The sequence below is a fragment of the Aythya marila genome (genome assembly GCF_965140915.1).
Source record: "Aythya marila genome assembly, chromosome: 5".
Lineage (NCBI taxonomy): Eukaryota > Metazoa > Chordata > Aves > Anseriformes > Anatidae > Aythya > Aythya marila.
This window is the reverse complement of record NC_139046.1, coordinates 54,431,953-54,458,103: the sequence shown is the minus strand read 5'-3', so window position 1 is coordinate 54,458,103 and position 26,151 is coordinate 54,431,953. Positions and strand designations below refer to the sequence as shown.

The following is a 26,151-nucleotide window of genomic DNA, read 5'->3' as shown; positions in this document are numbered from 1 at the left end:
GTACGGGTGTTTTCCTATCTATACATTTAACAAAACATTCATATTATTCCTTCAATTCTGCTAAGAGTTGCATGACACAGATATGACACAGCAGTTTAGCCTTGCTTTTGTTTCAACAAGTACAACAGAAATATATTTGCAATTTTTCCAAGAAGTGAAGCATTTTTTCTTGATAGCGTCAAGCAATAATCTAATATACCCCACTACATAAAGCCAAGCTATGATAAGACATACAACAGACATGCGTTAAAAATATCTCCTAGGGTATAAATGCAGCCCTAATCAAGAACATCAAGAATAGCATCTAATGCTGCCACAGTTAAAACATCCCTAACTCGGTTTATCCGCTGTAGCTCCAAACTGCTTAACAGGTGATAAAGTCATTCTATTTACAGGACAAAACACCACCTGCCATCATATGTACATATATTTCAAGGAAAACAACACCAACTAACTTACATTAGTTGTTGGATGCTTGTTTCTCTGTCACAACAAAACAATTTCAGTATCGTGACTTGAACTTAATTATCATCCAAGGCTTTGAAGTCGAAGACATTGAACTAATCAACCAGATTATAGATTCAAAAACATTTTTTCAACTAATTCATTTTCAAAAGGCAAGAGACAGCTCATTCCACCCCCAAACCCCTAGTCCAGAAGGAGCATATCATGCCAGTGCCTCAGATCTTCAGTCCCAGACTGGATGCCATCTCAATCTGCTTCAGGACTTTCTTTAGAAGGACAGGGAGTTACTAACTATACAAACCTATACAAATTAATAAAATACAACTCGTTATTGCAAATGGACTAGTTTTCCCTCAAGATTTCTGCTTTTCTTGCAACAACCAATATGGACACTTCCTAGCTGTCTGCAGTTTTCTCAGAATGGCCAACTCCTGAAAACATACTACGCTTACTGATTTCACTGCAGTCAGAGATTATGGCTGTAAAAACAATAGGTGAGAATTTTGCTCTTTCAGTAATAACACCAAAGGAAGAGTTCTTAAGTCAGTCACTTTAGCATTAATTAAAGTACAGGAGAAACTACCAGGGAATGATTTATATTCAAACGGGATTATGGCTAACACTAAAATGTTTACAAAATCAATGGGAACCTAGCACAAAACAGATACAGCTCCTGGGAATTCATATTGATTAGATTCCTGTCTTGTCCAAGATACAGTTCCCTTTTCCATCTTCCTCATTAGTTCATTTCAGGATTTATGTGAATTGCAAAAGAGATGTAACCGAGCTGCAGTTATTTATTTAGCATTAACTAAGCAAAAAATAATTCTACTCACCTGAAATGAAAATTCATTTGTTTCGCAGTGCTTAATGGGAGAGGATGGTTCAGTCCACCTCCACATTCATCATCTGTTGCACATTAATGAATATCCAATAATGTCAATGCTAACTGAGAAACAACTGCCAGAATCTGTTAGCGCACAGACAGAGGTGAGTTGCCCCTTCCCCTGCATGCCCATGACACAAAAGTACTCCAGCCAACTGGCATAGAATATGCAGTTTCCTACGCTGGCAAAAGCTGGATGTCTTTATACAACCTGAGGTTTTGTTGCCTTTTAGATAGAATAGCAATGACAGTAAAAACAAAGACAGCGAGGTGCTAATTACTAAAAGGTGTGTTGGTGCACTGCAGACATTGTGTTGACAAGCATCAGCTGCCCTATCAGCCACAAAGATGTGTCATGTTTTACCCAAATTTGATATTACTGTTTGTACAGAAAAATCATTATACGAAAACCACACAGTTGCAGTGCCAGGTTCTGAATTGATTCTCATAGCAAAGCAAGACTGGAAATTGTGCCTTACATTCTTTCATAAACTGACTTCAGATTGCTGCTGACCTTTTCACAACAGCATTGATTCAACTAGCTAGACTGGAAGCCAAAAAGCAAATAAAGTCACCTCAGGGCTAACAGGTTAAAGCAAGCTGCAGAACAGAGCAGAAGGCCTGACCTTCAAAGGTTAACGTTACTTGTGCCAAAGTAAACGCAGGAAACTTTTCATTACCAATGCAATTGTTCTTACAGAGAAATTACAATTCCAGAGAAACAGCATTTTTAACTGAAAAAAATAATTTGTGCACATGAACCTGGCCTCTCTAAAGCCAGAGTCTGTATCAGCCTAAATGTGAGTTACCCGGATACTAGTATCTAGCAATGATCTTCATCTCCCCAAGTGCAGTCTTCCTTTCTGTCAGTTAAGTTACCATACAAGTCCATACGAGCACCACAAAATCCTTTCTGTTTTGCTTAAGAAATTCACAATGGAAAACAATGCCCATATTTTAGATGGCAAGGAAGAGCTTTGTGGAGAGAAAATCATCAAGATCGCTCCTACTTCAGGAAACAGGAATGCATTAATGACAACTTCAGTCCACCATGGGATCCTCATTGCCCCAATGTTGTACTGTAATCTTTGAGACAGTTTGGAGAAAAAGAAATATAAGACAACTAGCAGCATAGTCATGACATTGTGAAGCACAGAATTATCTGTACACAGAATGGAGGTTTATTTCCTTATGGATGGAGACTGGAAAGCAAGGGAACCAAGGTCTGAACAATCAGCTCCTGAGAAAACAACCAAAGTGGGAACAGCATCAGCTACTTCTTGACCATCAACTGTGATGATAAGCCCAACTTCATCATCTCTGTCCTGGGCAGCAGAAGCAAGAGCACCACCAGACTAAGTCTGCGTCTTACACATGGAAAGGGGAGAGTAAGTGCATGGCCAAACAGCCATTTTGGAGGTCTGCTACCCTGGGAAATTTCCTGCTTTACCTCTGCCTAGAGCCAGCCCTGAGGCAGCCAGTACTTTTTCAGTGCAACCTCTTCGAAAATTAGATCTCTCTTTTTGTGGAACACAGCACATCTCTAAGCTAACACTAACTCACATTCAGATCTGAAGGTGTTATTCCGTGTTCGTATAATTATCTCAGCACTAATAGCTACCAATATGTACAGATATATTCTCTGGTGAAAGCTTGAAGGGAATACGTGACTCCTAAGAATCAGGGAAACAAAATAATGAAAATGAGAGGTAAACAATCCTAAGAAAGATGAGAGAGAGAGATAAAGAGTTTGAATTTCAGGGGAAAGGATTTTGTTTGTTTTAGAGCACATTAAGCAAAACAATAATATATTTAAAGGAATCTGAACAAAGGGGAAAAAAAAAAAAAGAATTAAAACTGAAAACATGTAAACCTAGGTCACATTTAACATAGCCAAATTCATCCTAATCATTTTTTATTAACTTTCTTAAGCCCATAAGTATAAAGAAAATCATTTTCTACTTTTGAAATACAATGATCCCTATGACAACTGGTATAAGGCATATGCAGCTTTCGTGAGAGAGTTCAGGACAAGGCATAAAAACCCGCAAAAATCTTCAACAGAACAAACAAAACAAATTTTAGATTAATGAAATGGAAGTAATCAGAAATAATGAAAACAAAAACAGTGATGCCTAATCAAGACATCGAAGGACAAAATTAAGACAAGACAGTGAAGAAGCTCCTAAAGTGTCTAGGAGCCAAACCAAAGGGGTTTTAGACACTTACCCTTTAGCTAGGGTAACTGCCATACTAACTTGAAGAATGGCAGGGTACCTTAGTGGAAAAAAAATTTGAATATTAAAAAAATGAAAGAGTCACAGATCAATAGGAAACTAACATCAGTGTAAGAGTTATCTTCAGATACTGTAAGCAATCTTGTACTCAGTTCGATTACTTGAATCTCTGTTTCTTTTCAACTTTTTTTCCAGGTTCAAAGAAGGTTATTAAATAAATGTAGATGCCTTAGAAAAATGTACTTTTTGAGAGATTTTCAAAGACACCTAAATACCTAAACCAAATTTGTCTGTCAAAAATCTTACAGAATAAGAGGAATTGTTCCACAAATTAAATATACACTTCAATATTTTATTGCATACATTTCAGTTGTCAATAACATATAGTAAATAAAAATAAAAGTAATATAAAAAAAAACTTATTTCTTATTGTTTAAGCAGTTAGCTTACTTTTCTACACCTACTTCAGCCTACTTCCTTGCATTATCATGCTGTTTGTTATCAATCACCGTCATCCAGTAAGCCACACAATACCCCAGGAAAACAACAAAGGATTTTGTTATCACCTTTATCAGAGTTTCCAAACAGGAAACCAAAACCGAAACACCTGCACAGAGATACACAAGGAAATGGGCAGATCCTACATCCAAAGACCCACGGTCAAGCTTCCTTTTCGTATTAGGACAGTGCAGTTGGACAAACCAGTTGCATTTTAAGTTTCAGTTCCAATACGGCTTCTCATGCAATACAGTAATACAGTAACATATTGTTTTTTTCTGTATTACAATTATAAATGTGTTTCCATAAATGAATTACACTGAAAAAGCATGGAACTGATTATTCAGAAATAAAACTTAATACAAATATATAAAACAATTATGCCTCAATTTCAGTAATGAGGAGAAACGTATTAAAATTACTTAAAATTGCTATAAACCAGTGTAACTCGACTACATCTGGATTATATCAAAAGATGAATTCTTCTTAATAAAAGCAGAGTGGTTTGCACTTAAATACTCCGTATAGTCAGCGCACCATTTAATTCAAAATTTATCTGGAAAAAAAAAAAGCCATATGGAGAAATGCCCTGATAGGATGTAAAGTGTTCATGCTGAAATTTGGAAAAGGAAACAGAGTTAACCATACAGCAAAGCCTTAGGTTAGCAATAATTTCCAATAATTGCTTACCTTTTTTGCTTTGTTTTTATAATGCACATCAGTTTTGAATATACAGAACCATATCAGTAAGACACTCACTAGATCTTGTGGAGAAAACGTGTCAGTACAAACTGACATATGTCATTAGACTTGTGGCTTGGTGGTGTTTTTTATTTCTTTTTTAGAACAAATTTTCTTTTTCCATCTACTGGGAACAACACATATACACACAAAGAAAAAGGCAACAGATAATATTTGCTGAAATAACCTTCAGTTATGCTATTAACAATGGCAAAACACATTTTCTATTAAAAATAATACAAAATAAGTATTTTGACAAGAAACTGAATGATTTCTCCATTTAGTATTTTTGACCAAATGTTAAAACTTAAAAAAAATAATAAAATAAATTAAGTTGTAGGGAGAAGTTTAGTTTGTTGGCATTTCTTGTTTGCTTGCTTGCTTTTTAATCTTCATGGTATACCAAGGCCTTGGATTTTAATCCTGCAACTGGTGAACACAAAATACCTGGCAGATGTCCTTCTCTGTATACAGCAAAGCCTGTGACCAACATTACAGACCCTGGGCACTCTAAGTTTCCTGGCTCCCCAAAATCATCCTCCCCCTAGCCTTTCACTTCCACCTTTTCTATAGAGACTCATCTCAGTAACCTTCTCCCAAACTGAGGGGGAGTGGTTTGGCTGCCTGTCCTGCCACTGTCCTCACTGGCATCTCTACTCCCTTGTGGTTCAGTGTCTGTTCAGGAAGCACCAGAACCTCTGACTCATCTCTGCAAAAAAAGGTTGAAACTTCTTACAACAGTTTAAAAAATAAACGTTTCTCTGACACACCACAGTATTCAGAACTGTTCCTAAAATCCTCCCTGAGGAGTGTGATGCTATTTTTTCCCATGATTCCTAACATCTTTGAACAAAGCTGAACAAAATGACTTTCTACACATACTTGACTGCCTCCATTTCCTCTGGACTCAACCAATATTCTAGGTTCAAATCAGAATCCTCAGTCCTTCATAAGGGTCCTCTAATGAATTAAGTTTTTTCCTGCGTTCCCAAAACTGATTAGCATTTGGTGGTGGTGGGTGTTTTGTTTGTTTGTTTGTTTTGTTTTTGTTGTTTTGTTTTTCCTTTTCAGCTTATAATAGCTATAGGGAAAGAGCACAGCCCTCCCTCCTCTGGCCTGCCTGTGACAACCTTATAGTTAAACTACCTAAACATCAGAGCTGTTCTTCTACTGACATATTGCCAGCACAGACCTTGAAGTAGCTAGAAGACATCATTTACAAGCTCATTTTCACATGACCGCAGTTGAAGCCCCATCCAACAACGTGTTTATGAACAGGCTGTTATTTGGACAAAGGCTTCCATGCCACCAAAGCTACTGTTAAAGAGCAGTGGCTTGAGCATCAAAACTGAACATCAGGTTACTTTCAAGTAGCTGACAAAGTTTACAAGTACTAGTGCTTAAAACAGATTTTCTTCTCATTTCTAAACTTTCACCTGTGCAGAAGAGTTACCCTCTCTGCACTCCCAAACACTGCAAGAAGTAGCCATAGAAAATTAACAGCATCTGACATCTCTCCAGTGCTCGTGATGCAAGATACAATACTGTACAGGATAAGAGATAACTAATCACCAAAAAAATAAATAAATAAATAAAAATGTTGGAAGGGACCTCAGAGGTTGTCTATTCCAACCTCCTTTAGAAAGCTGGGCTAACTTTGGACATCTGGTTACATAGGGTCCACCTAACCATAGGTGCACAGTTCTTTAAAAGTACAGCAACTGCCCAGACACAGCCAGAATATGTTCCAGAAACATCCTCCAAATCATGCTAGACAAGACTTGTTCAGTCATCCAAAATAAATGTACTGGCCCGTTACCGGTGCGTGTTTTTCAGTTAATACTTTTGTTATTTAACTTGTTTCTTGTCAAGTTAAATATCCGCTAGCTTTTAAAAGAAATGACCTTCCAGGTAGAGAAAAACAATTAGTGATGTACTCTAGAGTAATGATTTCCTTCACAAAACAGGTATCATAACAAAAGAAAAGGACAGCCAAAGCAACCTTATCTTGTGTTGATTGACATTTCCATTTCCTAGAACTTAAAACCATGTTCTCAAAATGTATTGCTCTTGCTGTTTTGTGCTATTGAAGCTAGTTGGACTTGGCTGTAGTACTTAATCCCATCACTTCTCTCAAATGCTCAGACTGTACATATCAGTAAAAGCATCTGTACAAGGTATATTCAGCCCTTTTGAGCCCACTCTGTATGTTTCTCACAGCAGAAGCTATGGTTTCTGACTATCCTGCATTCAAAAGGGAATTCAGAGGCAGTTCGTTTAGTATGCAACCCGAAAGATTTTAGATCAACTTTAATTGTTAATGCTTTTTGCTCTTTTCAAGAGAAAACGGCCTCAAGATAATTTGATTTATACTTTCTAATATTTAAAAAAAAAAAAAAAAAAAAAAAAACCTTCAAGGGAGGAAGGAAAAAATCTGATATCAATTCCTCTCTGAAGTGGGGAGACCTCCAGATGAAAACAGATGGCTTTGGAGCTAGGTCAAATCACAGCACCTAAGACACTGTTGCCCTGTCATAGCTTTTTCCCAAAAGCTAGGGCCTCACATGTAGTTTGAGGCTAAAATGTGTAAGTAAAATTTGTCTTTGTAACACAAGAAGTCAATGAATAACAGGACCCTATGACTCAAAAGCACTTCACTAGTCCCCAGAATTTCCTAAAACACAACCCACATGCAATTCTGGCAGTCTTCACGTTCACTTCGTAGGTCTGTGAGAAAGTTGCTATTCGGTCATAGAAGTTGCTATTCGGTGTAACTCAAGTCTTTTGTGCTACAGTAGGAAAACAGTGTTGAATATATGCACACACAAATATGTCACAGATATAAAACTTGTGTCATTTTTGATCAATTCTAGTTATGCTCCAAATTTTAAAATGGGCAAAACCTCAGCACAACAGAATTATATTTTAGAAGCTAAGTGCACAATTTTTAGCAACTTGTCTAAAAGTACTGGTGCCTTCCATTCAAGTTCAAACAATGTTTTCTTCGTATACAAATACTTCAACATTTTATTGTTCAGCTCAGCCATAAGCAAACTTCTGATGGTCACTGGAAAAAGGACTCAGACTTTTGTCTTTGCTTCACTCCAACTGTTTGAGACAAATGCTTACTTAGTCTAAACTGCCACAGTTCCACTAAAAACTTTCAGCTTTTTCCTTCTCCACTGATGTCAACAGAAATGTCAGAGTTTGCATGAGGTAAGGAGCTACTCTAATAATTTGAAGAAAGAATGTTGGCGATATCAGGATGCATATAAGGTCTTAATGGGTAAAGAGCAGCAAGAGCTCTTTCTGCTCACGATGACTAAGAAAGACTTATAATGCCACCATTTCTGGCATCAATTCCTTGCTCTTTCAGTGCTGGTACATGTAATGAGAACAATTTGTTACAAGGGTCATTACAGAGAAAGGATAATGATGCTGACCCAGCAGGAAGATACAATAATATTTCTCTCCTCCTACTGGTCAGCTTTTACAATTAGTAGCCAACAACATCACCAGGTTTTTGTTTAGCACATTTACAAGTGAGATGAAGTTATTTTTTCAAAAGTAAATAAAAATGAAGGCTGTGAAAGCGCAGTTTATAATGTAATCTGCTCCACATCTATTCCTACCTACCCCCCTCCACAAATCCAAAATTACACAAATGTACCTCTGTCCCCTAATCTGGAGTCTTGGAACACAAAAACATCTTGAGTTATCACACTGAAGGGGGAATTCAACTATAGATTGGAAAGACAGCGAAGACAGACAATGAACTAAAACACCATTTTTCCATTGTATACTAGAAGTCATTAGCTTATTCTTGGCAAAAGAAAAAAAGAAAAAATAAGGTAAAAAGCCAAAATTTATATAAGAGATACCCAATTATGTTCAATACAACTGAGGAGAACGCTACTCTGACATATAAGAGTGTTTATTGAAGGGGAGACAGCATCCCCATGCCCCTCCATATGAACAAAACTCTCAGCTACCTCACAATAGGTTTTTCATTGCCATTCTGAGGGGGTGAGATCTCCTTTAATAGCAATGATTGTAATGTATTCAAATGCAACTTACTAACATAAGAACTGACAGTTCCAAAGTCGAATTTCTTAGGAGCCATAATTATTTATGACACGTCATTACAACAACTCTAAAGCATATGGTTACCTTATTAGAAATTAAAATTCATTTTCATATAAATCTCAGCATGACATTACACCAAAAGAATTTAAGTTACTCCAGAGGATGGCAAGTAATTTCACTTATACTGTTCCACAGCTTGCTAGTTGGAATATGAATTTCAACTAATTTACTTTTAAGTATAAAAGCAGTTTTGATAACGCTAATAATCCATCTAGAATCATATAGCGCATAAACATTTTCCAACAAGCTTCTAAATCTACTTAGTATAAAAATGTTGACATTTTTTCTTTGAAAACTTTCTGTCCACCAGCAAGCATATCATCTCTGCCTATCGATGTATGTAATTACTTTGGGGAAGGATGTTTCATTTGAAATTTTGTCTCCTTCAGTAACAGCTCACAGTGCAAGAAAACTTCAATCTCATTTACTAAAGCACATAAACAAAGTACAATTCGGGTTATATCACCAAGAGAAGGGACTTCCAACAATACATAGAATTACATACATGACTGGAAATTTAAAATGGGTGCTGCCAGGTAACTGAAGTCTTGAAAAGTAGGTTAATAAGCATTGTTTAAAGAAGCTGTGAACTATATATACAAAAAAACGCTATTAAGTCCCACTTTTATGAAACAGGTGAGTAGTTTTTTTTTTTTTTAGTTGCTAGATTATTTATTAAGTTCCCACGTGAGGACTTAATTCTGATTGAAACACTGCCATTGAAGTAGTTGTTGCAGCAGATGGTTATCTCAACTGTAACACTTTCACATTCTCTTCTCCCACCCTCCTCTTTGTTTCAGTTTCATATCGTATTCAAAAATACAATACATTTGCAATGAACACAATGATTTTCCACCAACAGAAGTCCCATTTTCTTACTCTTATGTAATTTCATGAAGTGTCCTGTGCATACACTTATGCATGTATGTACATCTATACAGCACAGAACATTAGCTTATGATGGCATGCAGTGAATAACAATTGCAGAAAATACAGGCGTCTTGTGAGAAAGGTTTTTTGAGAAGACAACAAAGAGAAAAACTATCATTACAAGCTGATCCAGGAGTCAAGTCGATGGAAATGATCCAAAACCACAGACACGTATCACTGCCAAGCAGGTTTCTGTGATACCACATAATGCTCATGTCACCTCCCAAGCCACAATGAAGTGAAATTAAAACAGATGTAATGAAAACAGTGTGCGCGCATGTGGAATTCCACAATAGATTAATTAATTTTACAGCAAGAAAAGCATCAGCTGAGGTTTCCCATCTGACTTGTACTGTGAAGGCATTATGCACTGCAGTTTACTTCTTACTGAGTTTAAACTGCTCATGAAAAGTTTTGCACACTAAAGAGTTATTGGCTACAGGACGCGAATGGTCAAAGAATTACACATAAGAGGTAAGATTTATGAAACTCTCTCATCTTAAGAACCACAGCAGAACTTTGATTCTACGATAGGTTTCTTTGTACCTATGTGTTTTGCAACAGAAAAACTTTTTTTTTGGTTTTTCATTAAAACTGTGCTGGTTTTTGCATTTGTTCTCTGCATTTCAAACAAGCCATTATGTCTTCCTGATTTTGATGAGGATGGGGTCAACCAAAAAAAAAAAAAAAAAATCTTTTCCCTCTACATTTTGCTTTCCTTTCTATATGAGTTTCAGAAAACAAGCAGGTTTTCTGCCAAAACCTCCATCAACATAAGTATCTTCAGAGTGCAATTTTACAACATATTTACATATCTACCTTTCTGTAAACAATTTCCTGATTACGTCCAACCACGTTAAGCTGAAATGAAAAGAAACAAAACAAAGGGATTCCATATGTGTCTGAGACACACAATTTGCAAGGAAACTAAATGCTGCTTTAGTTGGAAATTAGCAGCATAATCTTCAACTTCAAAGCTTATTGTCTCAGACTGAGAACTAACTTGCCTTATGTATGTAAATTGAACAATTTTCTTGTGTTATCTCATTACATCACAGGAAACAATATTGTTCTGCAAACCTAAAATTAAAAAAAAATAAAAAAAAGAATGGGATCACCTGCATTACAAGCTTAAATACTTATACAATTCACCTGCAGAGCTCTAAATCAAAATACACAAAATGAGAACAAAGAAAAATGAGAGAGAGAGAGAGAGAGAGAGAGAGAGGGAAGAGAAGTATTAGCCATAGAGTTGTGTTCTTAAATAAGTGAGACACCAAGCTTTATTTATCCTGCCCTCAGAGGCCTGGGACAAAGAGCAGAGCTTCCAGCCCCCCCATGAAGTGAAGATGTCTCTAACCCTAAGCACGCCACCTGCCTACAGCTCTCATGATGTCATGTGCAGTATCAGGTTGTGGCACAAAAGAGACCAGATGCCTAACAAGGGAGAAGAAGCTATAGAAGGCAGTATAGTGCATCAGGCAGATGGTTTACCTGGTCTGTCCATGTTAGATGTTTGGGTCCATGCTCAGGGGCGAATAACAGCTTATTTTTCACCACAAGGCTCTCGTGTTTCTCTCTTATATTAGCTTGAATCAACAGAATTGCACTCAGGTGTGAGATTAAAGGCAGCATCAATGAGGATAATGGGATTACAGCAACCTGTTCTTCATTATGTAGGACATAATTCTGCCAAATGTTATACTCTTTTTGGTGGGACTGCAATGTCCTAATAAAGACCTAAGAAAGGTCTCCTGCAATTTAGATTGTTACAAACTCTATGAACAGCTATACTTCATCATTAGTCAACTACAGTTACCTATTGCCACATTGACTTTCACTGTCCTAAAAACAGTCACATTCTCTTGAAAAGAGTTACGTGCAAAGTCATCTAATGTAACTACGAGTGGCCAAATCTAGCCATTACTGGGTATATTTTGTAATCAGGATTGTCCTGTTTCATATCATAAATTCTGAAATATTCAGAAGCCCCAGGAAAACTTTGACTCTCATTCACAAATAAATCTAGAATAAGAAAATAAATTCAAATATATTATTCACTCATGTTTTTGAGGGTATGCCGATTCCGAAGTCTTACGCATAGCCACCACATTGAAATACAGCCTTCCTCAATGCTACAGTAGACATTAGGCACAGACTTTACAGTAACTCTACCTCTGCTGGGGGATAACACCTGCTTGCTCATACCATGGAGCAGCTTCTTTCTGGGTCTACTAAGAAACCCCAAACAGCTGACGTACATCAACTGCTTAAAGCTTGAAATGAGTTTTATGCCATTCTGTTTCTGGCCTCTCAAGCATGACTCTCCAATTTGCTTTCATTTAGTTTCCCTCTTTCTGATTTTATGAGCCACAAACTTGGACCGCTGTAAATTACATAATGATGAATTATATTGTAAAACAATAAATTATTTAAAATTCTTTCACATCTTCAGCTGAATGAACTTCAGAAAAGACTGGTATTTTTGTTTTCAGGGCCTGAAATGGGAACAAAAAAACACGAATGTAATGATCACACTTCACCCTATCTGTGCCATCTCATTGCCACAACAAGATTTAATGAGCACTACAACTAGCATAGTAACTGCTAACATTAACATAGATAAGAATAAACATAAACAAAGAATTAGCATTTCAGATTATAGAAGGTATATTCAAATGAGTGATTGTTAAACTGTGAACATATGCAGAAATGTTAACAACCAGCTTCAGGACATTCAGACTACTTCAAGAAATTCTGTTATTATTTACAAAAATTCCACTTTTAGGCACATAATTCTGGCTACAATTTTAAAAGTTTTAGAAGTCAAATGGATAGGAAGAGTTCAACAGTTAAGCAGTACAACAGCTATGCAGTATTGAATATAAAAAAAGACGTTGAGTTAAATAGAGACCAAATTCAGTCAGCAAGATCACAGAAGGACCTAGAAATTTCACATTAATCCTTTATTTACATCCATCTATTAACTAACAGGAAAAGAGTCAGAGGGGAAAGATCAATACTTCTGAAACACTTCTGTATGTGGCAAGTAACAGTGAACTAATCAACTAAGAAAAACAAAAGATGAAAAACATATTTAAGTCTCTATGTTAAATCTTTATGTTTGCCTCTAACCTTGTGATTATGAAATTGCATATAGAAGGACAAACTAAGCAAGACAGAGGTGTTATAGAGTCAGAATATAGCAACGTACTTCAGTACAGGCAATCACCCATTTTCAGGATTCAATATTTAGTTCATGTTTCACTGCACAGATAGATAAGCGATCTAAAAGGTAATAAATGCTTCAAAATCAAAAATGCAATTTAGTATTTCTTTGCGTTAAAAAAAAAAAATCTATCTAAATTGCTTTCCTATTGCCTAACTTGGCAAATATTCTGTGGAAGACAACCTCTCATGGACTAATCTGAGTATACTTTCAACTACAAAAAGGTTGTATGCAGCCTACTTCTGTGTTTTACTGTTGTGCTGAAGCAAAGCTATTCCAGTACTAGTTAGCTTACTGTAAAGGGAAAAAAAGTATATAAGGGAAATAACATCGCATTACTACAAAATGAGCAGGTTTTCTGACAAGTATTTAGTCTTTGGGTAGCAATTCACGGCTTCTGTGACATTTTTGAAATGAGCAATGATGAGCACTAATTTTATAACAAATTAATATAAAATGTTTGGCGCACAGGAAGGGAAAGAGTGATTTAGTTACGTGGCTTCTGAATGAAAGTCTTGAGGGACACTAGAGCACACCATCAGGACAAAATACGGGAATAATTCTCACAAAATTCAAGGCATTTTATTTTTTAACTCTTCAAGCTGAGGTAACATCAGGAAGGTGACCTTGAAAGGGCATATAAGGAAACTAGCTATGCTGCCTGAATTAATCTCATGTGAACACATTTCACACATCATCTTCTGTCACTAGCAACTTAACCAGTAAAGGAGGAGAAAACAAACAAAAAAAGCAACACCAGGCATTCTCAACAGTACATCTGGCCTCCAAACTTTCAGCTTCTTTAAAGGTAAAGCAGTCTCACCCAAGACATCCTGTCCTAAACAGTGCAACAGGCTGCTTCTGCCCCAAGTTTTCTTTATATTCTTATAAAACAGCTTTATTTTGCAAACTGCTCCTAAAAAAAAAAAAAAACAACTCGGATTCACACAGCTTGTTTATACTCTTTACACCAAGAACTAGAAGATATCCTAGAGAGCATGTGTCATCCCACTACAGTATAAAGGGGGAAGAAGCTCTACAATGAAGTAATACAGCGAGAATATTAATCTTTACAGGCCCACTTCAGTCAGTGGATCCATTTTTATATTATATCCATTACCACAATAGTGTTCTGGGGTGACAGTGGGGAACCAGAAAAGGGAAAAATACTGCTGCGTAGCATGACAAGACATCTCATGGTATGCTACCCTATCGCTTTTACTAGTTGCTTCCTGGGCGGATGAGTAGTTGTGCATGAAGGAAAAAAATACTAATTTTCTTGTTTATGATCTCTTGTCAGCAAGAATAGACATGTGTTATCCTAACTGGGAGATTCATCCCACTTCAGATTTAAACAGCTCTTACAATCAATCAGAGCTCAACTTGAATTAGGTAATAATCACTTTTGCACCAACCTAACTTTGCAGGCAGAAACGGGCTGTTAGTATTCAAGCAGAAGGTAGCAAAGAATGCAGAACTGATATGTGGAGGGGGAAAAAATGATTCTTGCTTTTGCTTTTGTTTACTAGGGAATACACAGCAGAATCTCACAGAATTGTTTTCAGAAAGATGTTTCTCTGCTTCTTAGCATCTAGAACATAAGGATAATCATGCTAGAGAGAAGCATTACTTTTAGCTGATTTGGCTTGCTTTTTCTCATTTCATCTCTAAGCTTCAAGACTCTCCTACTTGCCAACACTTTCCTCTCTCTTACTAGATTTTTCAGAATGATCCTATTGGTATTTGTGAACTAGTAACAGAGTCCGGAGCTTTCTAGCTTTAACGGTGTATTGACAATTTGCTTGTCTACTGTACACATCACATAACATGCCTGGAAGAAACAGCATGACACTAATCAAATGAATTGCCCATTTTGGTCTTGCTTTTGCCACTGAAATACTGCACCATTTATAACTAACACTCCTGCATGCAGCTTGCAGCCCTCACACGGGTGCTTGTATTACATGCTAAGTCATAGCTGCAAGTGTTCACAGTGCTTGTATCCTGCAGACACTGGGCTCTGGCTATTTGGGACATTCCCAGAGTTTATCCACGCATATGTGACAGAAATAAACAGACACTGGTTTAACGCTTTTGCCTAAGTATCCCATCTGTAGTTGAACCTCCATCACTGTGGCTAACAGAAATATTTCTATACGTCTCCCTGCAAATGGGAAATGCTATAACTATGTAACAAAAATGCAACAGGCAAATAGACAGAAAATTAGTTTTCAATTTTTTAATTGAATATATTGCATTTACAGAACACATAGAACCTCCAACTACCACCTTCATTCATTACAAGCTTTATGCACTTGTTTTCAGAAACCATCTCCCCTAAAGACACCTATGTTATTTCAAAAAAAGGAATACTAAAATTTATCCCACCTGTATATTTTGACATGAAGTGCTAACTGTTTTAAGAGTATTTAGTAGGAATGAACAGTAAGAGCATTCCGGGATTAATTTTGTATTTCCCAATTTTGCTAATACCAACTCCCTGACAAACATCAGGAGTTTTCTATTTTTTTTTCCCCGCTCTACTACAAATGTGAATATGGAATGTTAGGGGGGAATAGGGTGGAAGGACACAAATACATGTGAAAACATGAAGAGGACTTAAATGCAATTCTTCAGAGATCTTACGAGACTGAAATGATGCCATGAGGTCCAACCAGGATAAAACTAAGTAAGAGTGAGCTCAAATAACAGTAAAAACACAGGGAAGGTGAAATAATACCATACATTAGAATTCTCACACACAAGTTTTTTCAACTACAGTGGAAGTCACAAGAAATGTGGAAAACTCTTTCAAGTTAAAGATCTGGAGTATTCTGAACTAAGGTGCACCTACCAGTACATGTCACAAATACAAACAAGTTTAACCTCACCTTCTCAAAGGAAACAGTAATCTTGTACGCCTTTTAAGTTTAAGGGCTTAGGAATCACAAAGACAAAATAAGAATTACAGCTGAGAATATCTTCCTTGCTTCCACAGATGTTTTGTATGTTTATTACTTCCTGTTCGGGTGTTTTTTGTATTCAGTTCTTACACAATACACACAGAAACCCAGAACTACACACACACAGAAGCAATACATACTATACCAACATCCTGCTAAATTCTACCATCAGATGCATGCATGCCTATGGCTTCATTGATCTGAGTAACAGCTTCACTGTGAAGCTGAGAACATTATACAGCCAACTATGAAATTATTCTGTTTAGCAGATTAAACACAGATGAGAGAAATTAGATTAGAAAGGCATATAGAGCAATTTTGCAGAAAGCTGTTCTAAGGAGCAAAAACCCTTCACAGAGCTGAAAGGAGTCACCTCTTGGCTAATTGCTTTGTCAATCTGTAGTTGCCCTTGTTAAAGCCTCTTCTCTTCTTGATATTACCTCCTAAAAACTACTCTCCATCTAGCAAATTTATCATTTCATAACAGCTATAAATACACTTTTGCCTATCCCACCACCTCAGGCAGCAGAAAAGCTGGTTTTATTCAGTTACCTCATGCTTCAACCACACACACAGTAGCCAGGGATTCGGGCTGCCCTTCCAACATTCAATGCAACACAGACCGGATATAATTCAAGCTAATTTCTTCAAAAAGAAGGAACGCCACTACCACTAGTAATATACTGCCAACATCTCCAAAATTACTTGAGTCAAGGTTTTTAAACTTCTGCCATAGAAGAAAAAAAAGAAAATTGAGACAATCCGCTACTAGATTAATAAAAACACTCAACATTGATTTTTCTTAAAAAGGCAAAAAAGAACAAGCACTGACTTCTGCATCAAGGCTGATAAAGTGCCTCATTACTGTCTTTCGATTTCTGAATAGACCTTGCAGTACCTATATAGCAGCTCTTCTTTTTGTAGAAAAAAAAAAAAAAAAGATTCATAAGGTACTCTGCTGCCTGCCTTTAAAGAAAACACTCGCCAACTGTTTTCCAGTCAGTGAAAGTTCATATATAGGACCATTCAAATTATAGTTTGCAGAGAACTGACTAAATGCCATGAGATTTATAACTGCAAGTTACTGAATAGCTTTATGAAATATTAAAGCAGTCTTGTTCACTTAAGTATACTAAAAAGTCTTTTTATGGAAGTGGGATTATTTAAGCCCAGTCCATGCATGCCTTTTTTATTCTTCCATCCTGTCTTCCAATTCTTAGTGGATTTTAACAGCTTGTCAAAAATGTCCATCACCACTTCTGTTGGAAGCAAAACCTAGCGAAATATTTTTGACAAAGTATTTTTAAAACTTTCTATGATGGCCAAAAGATTATATATTGTAGCTTAATATATACAAGAACATATATACAGAAAGCACCAAGAAACAGAAAGAATAATGCTCCATTGCAGCCATTCCTGTGATGATATAATACATCAACAGAAGTACCTCAGCTACACTCTTCCCAGAAACAGGTCTCTTTTGTATCACAGGAAGACCATTTCAAGTAAAGTACCTGACCCACAGAAGTACTTCAGGAAGCACATCAGATGTGTAATACCATTTCTGTATTCAAGCCTCAATACCCCTTCACACTTACCTTTCTCACAATTGCCTGCAAAATATCCTCTTCCAAAGTTAATACATCTCATAAAAATGTCACTCTCTAGAAAATACTTTGCAAGGTAGGTGCTATTGTCTAAAAAGTAGTGTTTTGAAACTTATAATGACAGCATGACTATGGCATGCCAAGATAAGACTGCAACAATGAAGTACAGCAATAGGTAGGTAATCTGAATAGTCCAGCATCACTTTCACCTATTTTGGTAATGCCTAAAAGGTGCCTATGATATTTACCATCATGAAACCGAACTTTGAAATATAATTCATAATTCATTTGTTTAGTACTGTTTCTGAGTACATTGTTAAGAGGACAGGTTTTTTCACATTTTGTTTACCTTCACAATATGCGGAGTCCCCTTGGACAGAGAGGTAACCATTCTTGCATTCACAAGTAGCTTTTGTGTTCCAGTTTTTGCACTCTGAATTTTCACCACATTTGTGTCCCTCTGCACAGAAGTTATGGCCTGAAATCAAGGAACAGACAAGAAGTTATTAAAATAGGCTTAGTTCGGGTATTAAGATTTTATATTTATATCAACTGTATTATTCTCTGAAAGTGCTACATAGTAGAAATTCCCTCTATAAACCAATCTGGTGCAAACAGGCTTTTTGGATTCCTCCTAAGAATTTGTACTCAAGTAAAGTCATTTTGTTCAAAAACATATTTGTATGACTCACTTTAGTAAGGAGAAGAGAACTTCAAAGCAGGAAACCATGTCAGTACATTAGTTTCCAACAGAATCTATGCAGAATCTATCAATCTATCAGAATCAATCTCTGACTGACACAAAATATAACAGTAACTTACACCAAGAAGTATAATGAAGTGTAATAATAAGAAGTTCACAATTCTCTTACTGTGCATAATCAAGCACTTGTTCAGGTGAGCAAAACAAGACCTTGCATTAAAACACAAAACTGTACTGATAAACAAGACAACCGCAAGCACTGTCTTTTAATCCTGTCATGAAAAACTAGCTGGATTGTTTTTACAGTCTATAATTAATCCACACATCATGTTTTGTAGTGCAGATTTTTTATTTATGTCTCATTTTCCTTGACACAAATTCTCAACAGTTCTTTTTTGCGAACGCCTTCTTCTATCCCACATATTGACATTTCTAATAGCATCATGAACTTTCCTAGTCTCTCATAAAAAAACTCACAACTGGCTGAAGTTCTTCATTCAATTGTTCTCTAAGATGCATCAAAATCTCTCTCTGCTGAAGTTTAAAAAGAAAATAATTGCAACTTTAATCCTTTAAAGGCACTCCATTGGAGATACTGTAAGTGATAACTAAATACCTTACAGAACTTAACAGGAATTTCACCTCACCAGAGTATTTTCTGATGGACTTTTCTCTGTTAACATCCAGGAATCTATTTTATTTCCTTGATACATATAAACAGTATGGTACTTATTTTTCCTTTATTTTCCCTATTTTTTTAATTTTTTTTCCCCTCCTTGGAGGAGGGAAAATTTCTTCTTGCTTTTTTTGTTTCGTTTTTCAGCCTTAAAAAAAACAAAAACAAAAACTTATTTTTGCGGAAAGAAAACAGAAATGTTTACAGGTGTGTGTGTGTGCTATGCACACCAGAAACTCAGACCACATGCACTCTGATTTGTTCTTATATCAATACACAAGAACAGTTTCTGCCAGTTCTGATTGATCATAAAGGAGCAAACCAAAAGTTCTAGTTCATTCACCCTAAAGCTTCTAAAATCCCTTAAAGACAGCTAAGAGAAAAAAAAAAATGTTGATCTAGACTTGTAAAACCTAAATACCAGGTGCAGATCTTCATTCATATCTTTTCCTCTGATGTTCTTTAGGGAACTTCATAAGACTTTAGCTTGTACTAAATACAGTTTTTTCTACCACAAACAAAAATTCCTAGAGCTACCCTGAAGCTTTTTCATTCATGGGTTTATATGTGTTTTTAAACACACACTTCAGTCATCTATTAACGTAAAACTCAGATTTTGTCACTTTAGTGAACTTAGATTCTATGAGTCTGGCCAGGACTGATGACCTAACATTGGGCTGTAAGGTCACCTTAAGAAAACGTAATACTTGTCAGTAAGGAGAACACTTTCTCGGGATCAGTGTCCAACTCTGCACTTAAACTTCATATTAATTTTACTAGCAACAAGGGTATCTTCCTTGTGCTAAGTTGTTCTTTCACTGTAATCTAACTTGCATTTAAAAAGAAATGCCTTTGCATCTCCTTTTGTCTCTGTTAATGACAACTGCAGATATTTCTTCTAATCTTCATTCATTTCAGAGTCTGGTAAAAAACACTCAAATATTCCAGATACAGCCCTGTTAAGCCTGGGTACATTTTACACTGTGGTTTTCCTTTTATTTTTTTCTTTTTTTTTTCTTTTTTTCTTTTCTTTTTTTTTTTTTTTTTTTTTAAAAAAAAAAGGTGCATAAATGGCTAAAAGCAGCATAATCACAATCTCAGTATTTGCCTTCTTGTCTTCGCCTTTATAATTTTAATTGAAATCAAACACTGGAACTCATCTTCCCAAACTTCTCCATTCAGCATCTAATTTATACTCTCCAAGCAAGATCACTATTCTGTTATCGTTTTGGATAATATCCAAGAGACAACTGTTTTTCATAATATTTTCTTTGTCGCTGTTTCCCCTAAGACTGTGACATCCTAGACTGTTTCCTGCTCCTTTAGAATAATAATTCTCCCTTGAACTCATACACAGTATTAGTTTTATATTTAATTATTACTGGTAGATAGTACAACTAAGAGCCAAGATAATATCAGTGTGCTAGCCTAAGCACTATAAAATACTTTAATTTATTGTGTATTGTTACTATTGTACTAGGATTTGAGGTTTATCTAATATATATATATAAACAATAATATAGAAATGATTTAGGTTGTCTAACCCAAACAGTCCATCTTTTAAGCTGTGATCATTTTATGGCAACTTTAATACTCACAATTAGCCAACAGGAAAACCTCTCAGACTTAATTTTCATCACGAGTCCCAAGTCAACCATTCATTTCTAACAGGACTTGCTCCAAAGCACAACAGCCTGACAAGCTTACAATAGTTCTAAGAATTCTTCACTGTTTACTTATCACCTCTTAAATTCATCAGCACATACTATGACTACACTAACTATCCATTTAGCACCAGTAAGACTGCCTTTTTTTTTTTCTTTTTTTTTTTAAACTTTCTAGAAAAAAATTGTATCGCTTTCATTCCCTTATTACCAACAGTATGCAACATGAACCTCCTCGGACTGGAGTCTGCTTCTCCATTCAGAAGCAGACTTGTGTTTCCAAGCTTGAATGTTGTTAAAAGAGCATAGAAGAAAAAAGTAATGCTCCAGTTCTGTAACTTAGGTATATGTAACTGGGGGCTCCAAAGAACTTCTCTTTGTTCTCCTCTCATTAGGATACACAATGAGAGAACACCTACTATTTCTCTAAATTGCTTTACCATTTGTTATTTTAAGAGATGTGTGGAACACTGTGTTTCTTGCCTTTAAAAATGTTGACTAAAAGTGACTCAATCTCTATTTCCCACAGCATTTCAGAAAATTTGTTCCACACCTCTGTAAGTGGAAAGTAGCATGCCTATCCTGTTAAGAGCATGCATGGTGCTTCAACTCCCTACATTTTCAAGCTTTAACAAAACTAAGTTTAAGGTTGACGAGCAGAACATAGATGATTGTACAGAATGCTAAGGGCTCACTGTACCTGGGTCAGAGTAGAAACGCCACTGGATCAGAGGCTCTAGCAAGTGCTTTTTTTTTTTTTTTTTTTTTTTTTTTTAAAGCAAAGACACACATTTAGCACTTTAAAAGAGCCAAGAGTCACATACCCAAGAAGTGTGGTTCCTACATTTTCTAGACCCCAGTCTGCATTATCTCCAGCTGGGATTTTGGAAGCAAACAAAGAATAAAATACTACCTACTCTTTCTTAGCTGATATGGAATCTGAGTTCTTCTCCTGCTCTTTGGGCAATAAAGGCCAACTAGTATTTGTCCGTAATGTGAAAAAGTAAGCTAACTCTGTTTTTCTTACCTTTAACAACCCCAGTTCAACATCTAATTTAAATACACGTTTAAATTCATTCATATTCAGCAAAACCCACCAGGAATGCATCCAGGGCCACTGACCAATTAAGACTGTGCTTATACATACTCCTGACTAAGCAGGGCGGGACCTAAGCACTGACTAAAATGTCACTCTATTGATGGAAGCAATTACTTATTGCCAAATAAGCACAATGGAAAAGAGTGCAAACATCTGATAATTATTAGTTCTTCGCCGTGAAATGGCAACAATAGGTTTCCTTCAAAATACCAACACAGTTGTCAAAACCACCCGATGATACTGCAATAGGGTGTCTGAATGCCAGTCATGGATGGCAGCTTGCTGAGGGCATTCATTCCTGAGGGCATTAAAAGGAGTGTGGCCAGCAGGTCAAGGGAGGTGATCCTCCCCCTCTACTCTGCCTTGGTCAGGCCTCACCTGGAGTACTGTGTCCAGTTCTGGTCTCCCCAGTACAAGAAAGACAGGGATCTCCTGGAAAGAGGACAGCAGAGGGCCACAAAGACGATACGGGGCCTGGAGCATCTTCTCTGTGAGGAAAGGCTGAGAGACCTGGGTCTGTTCAGCCTGGAGAAGAGAAGACTGAGAGGGGATCTCCTCAGTGTATATAAATATCTGAGGGGTGGGGGGACAGAAGGATGTAGCCAACCTCTTCTCAGTGGTTTGTGGGCAATGGCTGCAAGTTAGAACACAGGAAGTTCTGCACTGAGATGCGAAAGAACTTCTTCAGGGTGAGGGTGACGGAGCATTGGAACAGGCTGCCTAGGGAGGTTGTGGAGTCTCCTTCTCTGGAGATATTCAAGGCCTGTCTGAACGCCTACCTGGGCAGCCTGCTCTGAGGAACCTGCTTTGGCAGGGAGGTTGGACCCAATCTTTCGAGGTCCCTTCCAACCCCTACAGTTCTGTGATTGTGTTATTCCTATTGCACAGGTGAAAACAGCTGAATTAGCAAGACTTCAGAATATTCACCCACGTATTATCTGAGATGGTCAGCTCTTCTCTAAATACAGAAAAAGTTTAAAATAGAATCACCAACCATGAGCAAGCAGGCAATTGGAGAGGATTTGACAGAAGCTCGGAATATCTGCAATAGTTCTGATAATCTAAAATCATTTCAGGATAACTCAGATGACAAGGCAAATGAGCATGGATTAAAATTACAGACAAACACATTCAGAACAGATGTCAGAAACCATTTTCCCCACACGTACGCACACAGTTGTCAATGTTCACAACAGCCCTGCAAAGTCATTCAAGTCATTCATGATACAATTAGATACTACCAACAGGGGAATTAAATATCAAAGAGTTCTTCAGATTTTTGATAGGCATGATGACTTCTGTTCCTTCCCCAAACATATCTGACAATGTTACTCTTCTTTATCAAGGCTGCTGTAATGTTTGCTCCAATTTTTCTACAGAACATAATAGGATCATAGACCATTATTCATCTTTCAACTCCCAATATTTGACTGTAAAAAGACCATTCATAAATGTATTAAAACAAGTATGAAAGAGGGAAGATTTCATGATACCAGACATAACATTATGACTTCTACACAACATGGTTGTTCAAAGTAAAATCATCTAAATTTAATCACTTATTCCATTTGGAGTCACCTAAAAATGGCTCTAATTTTTCCAGCCTTCTTAACCTCTTCACATTCTAGTTCCCAGAAACTGCTTTCCCAAAGCAGCATGCTCAACTGTTTTGTGCTCTCACTGAGGATTTTTTTAAGTACCTAACACATTTAATAATTTGGTTTAATTATCAATTGAAGAATGCAAGAACACATTCAAAAGTATTGTTGGAATCAATATATCCTATCCATATCTCCTCACTTTTTTAGAGACAACACTGCTGTGCCTCCCATTTTTCTGAGTTCCCTTAAAACATCTGTAATGCTTTTTGTACTTCTTTCAGTTTCCCTTGCTGCTCACTTCAGAAACTCTAAACTCCCCTTCTCTTGCTCTTCAAGGATCTATCCTTCAGCAATCCCCGTTTCATTATTTCACATGTTAGAGGCTTCTAAAAAGAATGCTGGGGATACTTACATTAATAGCATGAGTAATGCCCAAAAGGTCCAAGGTCATTTACCCACAAAATCTTCACAATAATTCTGGTTTAGCCCCACGTTTACCATGTAAACATATAAAGTAAAATCGGGGAACAAATCATTGGAAGAGACATAAAATTTGCACTAGCAATTATGCCCTTTCATGATCTGCATCAGTTTTTAAATGAGTCATGAGCAATGAAACACTTTGAAAAGCAGTTTTTACGTCTTCTGAGACTGTGGTCCCATAACACAGTGGTCTGACATAAAGCAGCAACTTCATAAATTCTTTTAAGCTGTTGTATGATTGCAGACCTTATTACACACTGTTTATTTATGTGCATTAGAATAATGGCACTGCACAGCCTACCAAACTTCTGAAGATTTTTTTTTTCTTTTTTTTTGCAGACAAAGGTCTTCTAAACCCTAAATATTGTTATAACTAAGCATAGCAAGTAACTAATGCATATTTACCAACCTCCATTATATCTTAATAAAACTAGAACCTTGAAATAATTCATACTTTACAGCAAAGAGAAACATTTTATTTCTGAAAAAAAAAAAAAAAAAAAATACACCTCAGGTTCAGAGCTAGACAAAGAGAGATGAGAAATATGCTAATTGAAGAGCCTTCTCTTGTTCCAACTGAAAGAACTGAAATCCCCTTACAACAAGCAGTACAAGTGAGGATAGCAGAAGCCTCATTTTTAGACTGTAGTGCTGTTTCTGCAGAAATGCATGCTTCGGCTCATCAGTAGCATTCTCCTCTTTCTCCTAACCAGCATCATCAGTCAATCTAAATCCATCAGCCAAACCGTATTACACGATAGCAAATAAAAATTACTTTCTCCAGAAAGCAAACAGCTCTCACTACTTCATTATTTCCTCACACCCTCTCGTTTAGAGAGCATGACTGAAGGAGCTAGGGGCTGTTGAGGCTGTTCTAACATACCAAAATTATGAGCATAACAACATAAAAATTCTCTCATGAAATTTATTTGTATCACTCATTCAAAAGAGGAAAAATCCACTCGTTCAAAAATTATACACTGTCTTTGGCAAGGAGAAAAACAGCTGAAGGGAACAATAAAACACTTTTATGACACTATTTTTTGTATTAGATTTGTCTCTGGGACATAAAAAATGTAGTAGTCATGCTGTAAGAAAAAAAAGAGTGATTCGCAAAAAGGAAGTAAAAAAAATATATTTTAGCACACAACGATTCTTTGTAAAATTTTACAATTAACTAAACTTTTTGTAAGCCTAAAAGAGAGCTTAATACCATACGTCCTGCTAAAAAGCATAAAGTAGCCACATCGTGTAAACAGATATTCATATTAAGGCATGCAGATTAAGGGCAAAACAACATGTAGTCCACATTACAATCAGGATCTGTTTGGCACTACGTACAGATCTACGTATAGATCTGTTGCCCATTTTGCGTTCAGGCCCATCAAATCACAAAAATAAACTGTCATTGTACAGCAAAGTACTTCCATACTATGTCCACTTTGCTGTACTACTTATACAAACATTTTACTGAAATCTGTACATTGACTTTTATTATACTATTTTCATTATAGTACTTCTGCCATAGTTTAAAATCATGTAGCAAACCTGAGGAAGAAACGGTGCCATTTGCTGTTTTTACTTTTCTAACCTTTTATGACCAATAATGACTATCTAGGAAGCTCACCAGCTGTGTACATTACAGTATTCAATTCAGTCCTTTGCTGACTCACAGTTTCCACCACCATCAACACTACAGTTTTTTGTGTGGTGTTTATTTTTTTTCCCTTGCATAACCTGTTTTATTTTAAGCATTTAGTTGTTGATGCGGTCGATATTACCAAGCAAAGGGATTTTAGCAAATGTTCAGCAAAGGTGTTTTATAACTCTACAGAACATGAAATTCAATTGAGTTTTTCCATATTTCAACAACTAGATACTAAACAAAGCACAAATTGATATGAAAACAAAACCTACCAGTCAATAGTATGTACAGATAAACTTTGCACAGTATCATTGGTCTCATTTAACATTACTATTAAAGTTTTACTTCATCTTGTTGACTGTTACAGTTAAATGCCAATGCCATCTGTCATCATACGTATAATGTGAAATTTGCACATGATGTGCAAGTGATCCATGTGGGTTTCCAATAATTTTTGATTACTTGGTATTATATTTACTACTGTGTTTCTTCCTCACTTTTTTTCTTCTTGGACAACAGAAGATAAACATAGTCTCTTAAGAAAATCTTTACTACAAAACAGAGAAGTACTCTATCCC

The 26,151-nt window shown here is 36.4% G+C and overlaps 1 protein-coding gene across 1 annotated transcript in view; it reads right to left on the bottom strand.

Moving 5' to 3' along the window:
• The window catches only part of NELL1 (neural EGFL like 1), a 284,886-nt gene that overhangs the window by 175,939 nt on the left and 82,796 nt on the right, over window positions 1-26,151 (bottom strand). The window contains exon 12 of the mRNA XM_082762270.1: window positions 18,052-18,180. Within this exon, the coding sequence (XP_082618396.1) occupies window positions 18,052-18,180 (129 nt within the window). The remainder of the gene's footprint in view (window positions 1-18,051; window positions 18,181-26,151) is intronic.